The sequence below is a fragment of the Populus alba genome, chromosome 8 (assembly GCF_005239225.2).
Source record: "Populus alba chromosome 8, ASM523922v2, whole genome shotgun sequence".
NCBI classification, from domain to species: Eukaryota; Viridiplantae; Streptophyta; class Magnoliopsida; order Malpighiales; family Salicaceae; genus Populus; species Populus alba.
Window position 1 is genome coordinate 12811538 of NC_133291.1, and position 12028 is coordinate 12823565.

Genomic DNA, 12028 nt, shown 5'->3' on the forward strand with positions numbered 1-12028 from the left:
TGTTTGTTTTTTAAAGTGTTTTTTATTTTAAAACACATTAAAATAATATACTTTTTATTTTTAAAAAATTATTTTTTTATATCAACACATTAAAATAATCTAAAATTATCAAAAATATATTAATTTAAAATAAAATATTTTAAATTTTTTTAAAAATACTTTCTAACAACAATATCAAACATCGTATACATATAAGGTCATGCCATTATTATCCCTTCCAGTTTTTACTTTTTTGGCAAAAACCTTTCGGCTTTTTTATTTTGGTTGCTATCTTGTACTTTCTCACTATCTTCTCCATCCCCAAAAAAGAAATTATTGGCATGGGAAAATTCAACATGTCCCTCGACATGGATATTCACTATAATAATTAATTATTATTTTTCCATTCCAACGTAAAATCACTAAAACTTGTTATTAAAGTTATTATGGTCTCTTCCACAAACATAGACTATTGAGATCGATCAGGAGCTATTTAATGTTTTTATCTTTTAATTTAATAACGTAAAATTATATTATTCTTCAAAACAATAAAAAAATAATAATAAGTTAATCTAGGATAGTTTAGTATTTTTATTTACATAATATAAAAACTATATTATTATTCCTAGAAGCAAAATTTGTTAAAAGATTAATTAAGGGCAATTTAATATTTTATATTTTAAAAAACATAATGTAGAGACCATATTACTTTTAAAAAGCAAAATTTATTGAGTTTGCATCTAAGAACTTTGTTGTGTTTGCAAACTATTTTTTTAATTATTAACAAGTTTACTATGCGTGATTTGGTCTTTTGAAAAACATAAATATTATTTTAAAAAAAATTTAGCATGTGTTGTGCACGTGCCAACAAGTGGGTAGTGCATGCAACATCGTCCTACGTCCAAAACACTCCTATTCAAGATAGCGTTGGAAGCATCTTTCCGTGATCTTTTTGTTTGTGCTACGCGCGTACAAGACGGAGCAAGGATTGAGCTCTAGTAGACATTTTTATTCTCCTTCCTCTTTTTACTTTTTTCTTCTTGCTATAAAGGTGTTATTTTATTTATTTTTTATATCCAATTTGATTATTATTTTTTATTGCTATTTATTTTTATTATTATTATTCTTTTTGGTTTCGTCCCTCGTCATTTGATTTTATTTATTTATTATATTAAAATTGATCTTTATTATTTTGATTGTTGTTTGTTTTTTTTCTCTTTTCTTAGTTGAATTTTATTTTTAATTTTATCCCTTAACATTTGATTTCAAATTATGTTTATATCAAAATTAGTTGTCGTTCTTTTTATTGCTATTTCTTTTTTTTTTTTTTAAATATCATATTTTTTTCAATTTTATCCCTCATCATTTTATTAGTTTAGAATTCTACTGTATTATTTTTTTATAATTTTTTTTATGGAGTTGGTTTCGAGCTCGTGATCAGGATCATGATTTTTTGAAAGTTGGTAAAAATTGAATTTGATCCTTTTTAAAGCCTTTTTAAAAATTTTTATTTTTTTATACAATTTCCTCATTCAACTTTTGATTTATTATGAATTAGACTTCGTACTTTTCTTTTCACTTTCCTCTTCGTAAGGTTATCTCAATCTTATGCCTAAAATCACAAAGTTAGTAAGTTAACCAAGATTTACTTGAATTTTTTTTCGTTGTTTTTTCATTTTTTATTTTTAGTTTTCCCTTTAATATTTTTTTATTTGATAATTGTGACTTGTAGTTTTATTTTAGTTTGATTTTGATGAACTTTCTTTATCAATTTTTTTTTTATTTTTTTTATTCATATTATTTTAATTAAATGAGATTATTAAACCTTGATGAGTCAATGAAACGACTCTTGATTTGTTTTTGCTCTTTCAGGAACACTTAAGTCACCTTACATATTGTTAAAAAATTTGAGCCAGCCACCAGTGTAACATGAATCCACTGTACAGTCATTAGCAATTAAACCTTGCTAAATTCAAGACTCACGTGAAATAAATGGAAATAAAAATATGGTTGTTTTTTTAAAGTATTTTTTATTTTAAAATTGATTAAAATAATATTTTTTTAAAATTATTTTTAATATTAATATATCAAAATGATTTGAAAATACCAAAAAAATATTAATTTAAAGTAAAAAAATAAAATAAAAATTAATTTTTTTAAAATGTAAAAATAAAATGGGGCTTATAGATTAAAAAGTTCAAATCAGTTAGAATAATGTCATTTCAATTTAAAGGAAAGAGACAGAACAACATCGAGTTTAGAAATTTCTATAAAAAGGTTAAATTGAATTTGGCAACTTTAAGTTAATGTTTTTTTTTTAACAATAGATCAAATTGGTATCATAATATGTACTAAATGCCTGGAACAATCACCATAACACTTTTGTTTCCGACTTTTAATTTTTTTATAGCATCTTTCTATACCCAAATCGAGGTATAATTTGTTAAAATTTGTTAACTTTAGGACAAATTAAAAAATAGGGACCAAAGTGTAAGCAAACAAAGGAATCTCATTACCAATCTTAGTTTTTATTCAAAATTCATTTTTACCCTCTTACTTTCTCTTTTCAACCTTCACAATCCCTGTAATTTTCAAAAATTTAATTTTAATCTATTTTTTATTTTACTTTTTTAGTTCATGAGTTTGACAAAAAAAAAAAAGAATGTTATTAGATTCTAATTAAGGAAGATAAAATTATTGGTTGTCATCAGTTTTAACACTAAAAAGATCAATTCAAGTATCAAAAAGTTCCTTTCGACAAGAATAGTTTTAAATGGTTGTTTGAATCTCAATGTTGCTTAAAAAAAAATGAAACCCAAGAAAGAAAAATTTTACCTAGTTTGATTTTGTGTTATTGAGTTGTTTTTTAGGTTTTCTAACTTCATAAATTAGCTTCTAAATATTAAGAGGTGCTATGTAAGCAAGAATATGTTTTTAATCCAAAAAACAATCCAAGATTTCCATGTCTGGAATAAGGGTAACAATAGACAACGCATTGTTTGTTTCTTTTCTCAAAAGGAAAGCCATTTTTTAAAAAATAAAATAAAATAAGTCCATGCATGTGGGCCTGGGCTAGAGGCCCACATCCCTAGGTCTTGTTTTAAGGCCCCCCAAGCATGCTGGGTTACCCAGTCTAGGCCTGGTCGCAAATATATTTTTTTGTCTTTCATTTTTTTTTTTCCAATTACATCCTTAACCCTTTTATTTGTAAAAAAATTTCATCTTTGTTGTAATGTATTTAGCTATTTTTTTTTTTATTAAACTTAAAGAATCCTTAACTCGGAACGCAGATTAGACATATTAAGCTACAAAACCTGGATCGATCAAATATGTTGTCATTTTTTTGTTTGTTAAAATTCCATATTTTATTTTTTTTCTCTGTTTTTTTTATCATATATTCTGGTAAAAAATAAATGTGAAAAAAATAAAATTATTTAACCCAGTAGAATTAATGATCCGAGCCACGAATTTGGAGAGTTGAAAAAATTAATTAAATATATTGTCATTTTAATATATATTTTTAAATATTTTGAATTAGCATTCATTATAGATTTTACTAGTTACATACCCCGCGCGATGCCACAGCTCAATTATTTTTTGTATTTTAAAAGATCTAAAAGTGTTAGGTTTTGTTGTAAAGTTATACCCAAAGGTCTTAGTTTTGGTCGCATCGCCTGATCCAAGAGTAATGTTTATAATATTAATAATAAAAATTAAACTTTGGTTAACCCTTAGCATAAAAGCAGTGGCGGAACTGGAACTTTTTAAATAAAGGGGAAAATTACTAATTATTCATACATGTGTTATATATAAAAAATAATTTGAAATATATATATGTATACACACACATATCAACTCAAGTCAAGTAAATTAATTTAAGAATGCTTTTAAAATGAAAAAACTTACATATCTTCAAGATTTTATATTTTAAAACTGATTCATAATAATTTTATTTTTAATCTCATTAAAAATATCTTTCTCAATATTATTATAAACCCTACATTTTCAATAACTAATTATAAAAAAAAATAAAACTAAAATTAGATAATGAAACAAATAGAAAAGATGAAAAAAACTTTTTTAAAGCATAAAGCATAAGAAGTTAATTGCTTAACTAATTAATAACTTAGGGCCTGAAAAGAAATTTTATAGAAGGAAGCGAGTCGAGATTATTAATGAAAAAAAAAATAAAGAACCTGGTTCAATTAGTAGCTAAAAAAAATTAACCAAATAAAAATATTATATTAATATTTTAATATAATAAACTGGTTACAAATAACTATACCTGGGCTTATGTGATCCCAGCTGTTATTCTTAAAATTCTACTTTATTTAATGAAAGTTTTTGTTTGGACAACCCTTATTATGTTATTTGTTACAGCCCTTTGAAAAGTGAACATCAAATTCAGAGTAAAAATTATCAGCAAATAAAATGTAGAATAACAGCTACAAGAAAAACGAACTGCACATCAAACTTGTACTAAAGCCTGCAAAGTTGAATTTCAATATGCTGCAAAAGTTGTACCAGGAGGAGCAGAGAATTACATTTATGCATTGGGGGGAGGGGCAATTGCCCCCTCTTGCCTCTATGTGGCTTCGCCACTGCATAAAAGTATCTGGACTACAATACCAGATCCAATAGCATTGGATGTGGGTCTGGTTGCAAGGTTGTGTCATAAAAGTGTGATAATTAAATAGATTAGTTTAAAAAAAACCAATAGGAAAAAAAAACTAATGAAAAAAAAAGAAAAAAAATATGAATTAATTGGGTTAACCCTTCAAATCAGGTTAACCCGTCATACCTTGAATTCGAATCATGAAAGTTTGATAATTAAAAAAAAAAAACAAATGAATGGGTTAACCCAGAATTAACTGGGCTAACTTGTCAAATCAGGTTAACCTGTCAAACCCAGAATCCGTGTAATGAAAGTTTAATAACTAAATAGAAAAAAATTTAACATTAACAATTTAAATTAAACAAAAAAAATTAATTAAAAAAACAAAAGGCATCAACCTTTTCATTGTGGACTGCACAGTGCAGTCCGCAGTCAAAAGCATAAAAAAAAAACTAAAGGCATCAGCCAAAAACTACTTAGAAAAAAATTTAATATTAATAAACTAAATTAATTAAATACAATTAATTAAAAATAAAAAATAAAATAAAAAAAGCCTCTAAGAAGAAAAAAATACTAAATAGAAAGAAATTTAACATTAACAAACTAAACGAAACGAAAAAAAAATTAAAAAAAAAAATTCAGGTTAATTCGTCAAACCAAGTTAACTCGTTAAATCCGGGATCCGTGTCATGAATATCTGGTAACTAAATAAAAAAAATTAATTACAAAGAAAAAAAAAATCTGGGTTAACTTGTCAAACCATGCTAACCCGTTAAACCCAGGATCTGTGTCATGAAAGTCTGACAACTAAATAAAAAAAAAAAATTAACATTAACAATCTAAATTAAACAAAAACAGTTATGAAAATAATAATAAAAAAATTAACGGGTCAACCCGGAATTAACTGGGTTCACTCGTGAAACCAGGTTAACCCGTGAAACTCGAGACATGTGTCATGAAAGTCTAATAACAAAATAGAAAGAAATTTAATATTAACAAACTAAACTAAATGAAAAAAATTAATTAAAAAGAATAAAAAGTAAAAAAAAAAAATCTATTTTAACTTGTCATACCAAGTTAACCCTTTAAATCTGGTAAACGTGTCATGAAAGTCTGACAACTAAATAAAAAAATTAAACATTAATAAACTAAATTAAACAAAAAAAATTTTGTGAAAAAAAAAAACAAAGGAAGAAGCAAAAAAAAATCACAAAAAACATTAAAAAAAATACAGCTAAAAAAACATAAGACAACTTAAAAAAAAAAAAAAAAAAACGCCTAAGGAATAAGTGTTTTATTGTGGAAATGAAAAAATTAATTAAAAAGAAAAACCAAAAAAATAAAATCTGAGTTAACCCATTAAACCTGGAATACGTGTTATAAAAGTTTGAGATAGAAAAAAATTTAACATTAATAAAAAATTTTTATTTTTTAAAATATCCCTTAAAAAAAAACAAAGAAAAAAGTAAAAAAAAAAAAAACTGAATTAATTGGGTTAACCCTCAAACCAAGTTAACCCGTCAAATCAGGGATTTGCGTCATGAAAGTTTGATAGCTGCATAGAAAACAAAATTGACGGGTTAACCCATAATTAATTTGGTTAACCTATGAAACCAGAAAAAAAAATCCAGGTTAACCCGTTAAACCCGGAATGCGTGTTATAAAAGTTTGAGATATAAAAAAATTTAACATTAACAAATTTTTTTTTTTTAAATATCAATTAAACAAAAACAAAGAAAAAATGAAGGAAAAAAAAACAAAAAGCAAAAAGTAAAAAAAAAAGAAAAAAGAAAAAAAGAAAAAAAAAAGACAGCTCAATTAAACAAAAAAACAATGAAAAAAAAAGACTTAAAAAAAAAAGCAAAAAGCAAAAAGCAAAAAGTAAAAAAAAATAAAAATAAAAAAATCATGAAACAGCAGGGATAGTGTTTTACTGTGGACTGCACAGTGCAGTCCACAGTAAAACACTGATCCGTTTTAGTTATATTTCAATTTTGGTTTCTATATAATTAGTTAGTTTAATTTACTTTTAAAAAATTAATCAAAATTAACTCAAATAAAAATAATATATCATCATGTTATTTTTTTTAAAAATCCATGTCCTTAGATTATTTTTTTGGTTTTCTGAGCTTTTTAATAAAAAAAAAACTTACAACTTAGCGCTAGCTAGTAACCCAGGAGACAACCTGACAAATGTGCTGAGTTTAATAACATTTCCAAGCAACACGTCATCCTCGTCAATTGATCATCTCTCCACGATCACACACATTCGTTCCATCGCCACGTGTACACCACACTCTTCCCATGTAAATAAAAAAACATATAAATTTTTGATTAAAAAAAATATATAAATTAATTTTTAGAGGTGTAGTTCAATTAATCACACTTGAGGGCTTAGCTGCTGTGGTAAACTGCAAGTTCAATCCTTGCGAACGTCCCGGGTTCGAACCTCAAAGAGTACCCCTGTCACCCCCGTGGTGTCTTACCTATTCACTGGGCTTGCAGGATGTTCAGTGGGCCCGGGGATTAGTTGTGGTGCGCGCAAGCTGGCCCGGACACCCCGGTCATCAAAAAAAAAAAACATATAAATTTTTGATAAAAAAATATATATAAATTAATTTTTAGAGGTGTAGTTCAATTAATCAGACTGTAAATTTTTTTCATAAAGATCACTAACTTGAATCTTATAAATTTCAGGGCCATTAACGAATTACATGATCTTAAACTTCAAGGGCTTTAAAATTAGTCGAAGTATGAACAAGTTGGTATGGACAACTACGTTCATTAAAAAAATACATATAAATCATTTCCATTAATTTAGTAAATAGTAAGTAAGAGAAACTAAGTGTGCTTTGAATTGTTGTAAAGGTTAGAGTTTGTGTAGGGAACCGAAAAAATTATGAAAAAAACTAGCCTCTGTGAGTTTTTTTTCCTTAAAAAAATAGCATACTTAATTAAAAATATTAAATAGCATAATTAAAAAAATGGTAAAATAACACAATTTATACATGTCATATTTAAAAAATAATAACATCCTTTCAAAAAACATTGAAAGGTTATGAGAGATGAGAAAAAAAAAAAATTATTAAAGCCACACTGAAACTTCAACTATAATATCATTACTATCATAAAAAATTATCGATGGGATTAATCCAACAATATAAAAAAAAGTCATCAATGATAACCTTAGTGAGTTATACTTGACGGCAAAAATAAGTAAATCACCCTTTATATTCAGAAGACAAGTGTAAATTTATATCGTTAAATTCATCTTATTATAATTTTATAGGTGATATTGGTTATGTTGTCATCAGAATTTTAATATACATATAGATATCTCTTTCTCATGCCCATTTAATATTTTTTAAAGGATATTATTATTTTTAACAATACAAAATTATAATAAAAATCACATTTTTCAATTGTGATATTTCACTATTTTTTCCGACAATACCGTCTGGAAAAATTTTTATTTTTTAAATATGCTAAAAACTAGAAATAACTTTTTTATGTGTCATGTTCATGAATAGTTAATTTGAGAATATATAAGAAATTTTTTTTTGAAGTATTTTTTATTTAAAAATATATTAAAATATTTTTTTATTTTTAATATTAACATATCCAAATAATAAAAAACACATAAAAAAACAATTTAAAACTAATATTTTTTTTAAAAAAATTAAAAAACATAGTTAATCACAATGCGTAACAAATCCTTATAGCTAAACCCAACCTTAACTTCTAGCACTTTCCAGGCACACTGACCCAAATCATCAATAAACTCATCCCATTACCACCGTAAGCCTGCAAGGGTATTGTCGTCATTACGCAGAAAAACGCAGGCAAAGGACATTCTTAGCAACTTTAGGAAGGAGAGATAAAGGAAAGTGTCCTTTATTTGGTCTTTTTATTTCAACCAAGAAAGAAAGACTCTGAGAGACAAAACAGACCAGAGAGAGAGGCAGCAAATGCATTGCTACTAGTGTACTACCCCCTGTGTTTTTCTAGCAGTTGCATCGCCGGGAAACCAGTCTTTCCCGTTGTTTTCCTTAAGCTAACCGCTCTTAAATCATCGGAAAATCACCATGGAAGAAAACGGTTCTGTTCAGTTTCCGGGAAACCTAGACCCTAGAGCACAAGAGTTCAGGCCTAGACGTGATAACCTTCACAATTTCTCCCCAAAGTTTCTTCCTTTCGGCCCGCCGCCTCCGCCGCTGCCGCTGCCGCCACCACCAAGTCAGCTTCCGCACCAAGTCTACTACCCCTACACCCCCCAAGTGTTGCCGTTTAGCGACTTTGTAGGTTTCGCTCAGTATGATCATCATATACCTCCGGCGTACGTTAGGGTGGAACCTTCTCCCCCTCTTCCTCCTACTGGGGCGCCAACTCGGACACTGGTACTGAGTTCGGTGCCGAGCGAAGTGAACGAGTCATTGATTAAGAGAGAATTGGAGGTTTTTGGAGAGGTTAGAGGGGTCCAGATGGAAAGAGTTGGTTATGGGACTGTGACCGTTCATTTCTACGATCTAAGACATGCAGAGAGAGCCTTGAGGGAGATACGAGAGCAGCACATGCTGCATCAAGCCAGGCTAAGGAACTTCTTTATTCAAAATTCTGAGAGCATTAGCTTCAATATTGCACCAACACCACCACCGCCGGCGCGTGGTGTAATTGCTGGTTGTGTGGTTTGGGCTCAGTTTATTATTCCGTCGTGTAACGAGGTGCCTGATGGACAGAATCAAGGGACCCTTGTGGTCTTCAATTTGGACCCCAATGTTTCTACCAGAAGCCTTAAAGAAATTTTCCAAGCTTTTGGTAAATTATTTGTCTTCTTCTGTTTTCCAAAATAAAACAGAGATTTTTCCTCTCCTCTGGTCATGTTTCAAGTCAGTATGTTAAATGTGATGGGTCACTTTCCTGGATTATTTTTTATAGCTAGCAAGCTGATTTTTTTTGGTTAATTTCCCATTTGGCAGGTGCTGTCAAGGAGGTGAGAGAGACACCTTTGAAGAGGCACCAAAGGTTTGTAGAGTTTTACGATGTTAGAGATGCAGCCAAGGCCCTTAGAGAGATGAATGGAAAGGAAATTTATGGAAAGCAAGTTGATATTGAATTTAGTCGCCCTGGTGGGCATGGGAAGAGGTTTTTTAATGCCAGGCCCAGGACCACTTCCAAAAACTCCTTTACTACTCCTGTCTTTGACTCCACAACAAACCTTCGCCATTCCAAAGTTGCAGCCTTTGTGTCTCCGCAACCTCCACCATTGCTTCATAGATTCTCCTCCGGCTGCTCGCCTCCAAATGTTCCCCCCCGCTCATTTCTGTCGGAAACTCAATCCTCAGCTGGAAAGAAACCGTCTGGTGATCCTAGCGAGGGAAACCCTATTGAGGCTTCAATTGAAGCTTCTTTGGGGTGTCTGTCAATGGGTGGAGACGTAATTGTAGGTAAGGTTGCCTATCGCGGCCCTCCAAAGAGAAGTTTAAAAAAGAGCCAGTCTTTTACATCTACAAAGCAGCAGCAGAAGAGTGCTAAGTCTTGGAAGGGATCAAGGCAAGCGAAGAAGCTTGATAGTCGTTTTCTTATAAGTGATGAATCCATGGTGGAAACCAGCGGTAGTGATTCCAGGACCACTGTCATGATCAAGAACATACCCAATAAGTACAGGTTGGCTTTCTTTTCTACTACACTATTCAAATAATCAATAAACTAATACTGCTGGAGCTCGTTTTCATTACTATATATTTTGAGACTTTGAGAGATTTTTTTACTAAGATCTTTTAATTAGGAGTATTTATATAGAGAGAGGTGATTCATGAATTTTTTATTAATGAATTATTGCAGTCAGAAGCTGTTGTTGAATATGCTGGACAATCACTGCATTCACTGCAACGAGCAGATTGCCAACGGGGATGACGAGCCCTTGTCTTCTTATGATTTTTTATATCTTCCAATTGACTTCAAGTGATTCCCTTTTACGTTAACCTTCATTTATTTCCTTTCTTTCAATTCTTCAATTGTGCGAGGTCAGGGTTCTTTGGCATTCAAGTAAAAGCAAATGCTCAAGACAATTGAGTTTCATTTACTCAGGTACTGGTGTTGTACCACTGCTGAATATTTTTGTTTGTGAAAACAGCAACAAATGCAATGTGGGATATGGGTTCGTGAACATGACATCCCCGCGGGCAGCATGGAGGCTCTACAAGGCCTTTCATAATCAACATTGGGAGGTCTTCAGCTCTAGGAAGATCTGTGCAGTGACTTATGCTAGAGTTCAGGTATTTCCTATTTTCTCTTTCAAAATCTCTAAGCTTGAGCAATATTGGAGTATGTTTTGCTTTGTCCTAATTGTATTATATTATATGATTCCAAAAAAAATAAAATTCGTACAAATGATGAAAGGGATTGGAAGCGTTGAAGGAGCACTTTAAGAACTCAAAGTTCCCATGCGAGATGGACCACCATCTGCCAGTTGTTTTCTCTCCTCCTCGAGACGGGAGGCAACAGACGGAGCCTCTTCCCATTATTTGCCACAAGCACAATCAACAGCCCATCAATATTATTCTTGGTGACTCCATCGCATGCACCCACCATGAGATAGACGGTGTGAATGATAGCCTCAAGACCTGCAACAAATTATTTGGTGACACTGACCAAGAAGGAGAAAACCAGCTCAAGTGCAGCAGCAGCAGCAGCCAAAATGGCGGCGATACTGGTGATGATGATAAAGACAGTAGTAGTGGCAGCAGCTAGCATGGTGGCTTTCTAATTAAAGTTGAGAGGGAGCTCCGCGATTGATTCTCTGGGATAACTGAGAAGATTTGAGTATCATACATCCACCCGCGAAACCAACGACGCTGTTTCCATTACATGCCTGCTACTAAAAACAGCTTAAGCTGCACCACCCAATGAGATGCTTGTTGAGCTCCGACCCCTCCACTCTCCTACATATTAAAGCCCATGGTCACATAACAAGCCTAAGGCTTAGCTTTTATCTGTCCTCACTCACTCAGGCTAGCTACCTGTATATGACCTGACCTGACCACACCACCATCACCTCCATTTACTCTCCCTCTTTTGTATTTTAGCATTTTTTCTTTTAAAAAAAGAGATTGTATTGTAGAAGCGCTCTCTTTTCTGGTAATGAAAATTGGACAAATCGGGCAATTAGTGTATAAAATGCAAATAAATTGTGAATCAACACCTCATTATTATTATTGTTTTTTGTGAAATAACATATTTTAATGATTTTATGTAATGGTTTAAAACCGTGATATTTAATGAAAATTATGGTTTAAAATTATATATATATATATAGTTGTTAACCAGGTTGATTCAATTACTTGAGCTAGACTATGAATTTTTATGAATATTTTTTCTAAATATATTTTATATGTCAATAAAAAAATTCAGTCTTTGTGATAATTCATAGAATTT

The 12028-nt window shown here is 30.3% G+C and overlaps 1 protein-coding gene across 1 annotated transcript; it reads left to right on the top strand.

Moving 5' to 3' along the window:
• Positions 1–8481: 8481 nt before the first annotated feature.
• Positions 8482–11792, top strand: LOC118054155 (protein terminal ear1 homolog). Its single transcript, XM_035065627.2, has 5 exons — positions 8482–9409; positions 9571–10258; positions 10436–10555; positions 10728–10869; positions 10994–11792. The coding sequence occupies exons 1-5, from the start codon at positions 8680–8682 to the stop codon at positions 11342–11344; spliced, it is 2031 nt and encodes a 676-aa protein (XP_034921518.1). The 5' UTR covers positions 8482–8679; the 3' UTR covers positions 11345–11792.
• Positions 11793–12028: the final 236 nt, after the last annotated feature.

Coding starts and splice junctions, on each gene's coding strand:
- LOC118054155 (XM_035065627.2), top strand. CDS start 8,680: ATGGAAGAAAACGGTTCTGTTCAGTTTCCGGGAAACCTAGACCCTAGA. Junction 10,259..10,435: donor AACATACCCAATAAGTACAG/GTTGGCTTTCTT, acceptor GAATTATTGCAG/TCAGAAGCTGTTGTTGAATA. Junction 10,870..10,993: donor TGACTTATGCTAGAGTTCAG/GTATTTCCTATT, acceptor AAATGATGAAAG/GGATTGGAAGCGTTGAAGGA.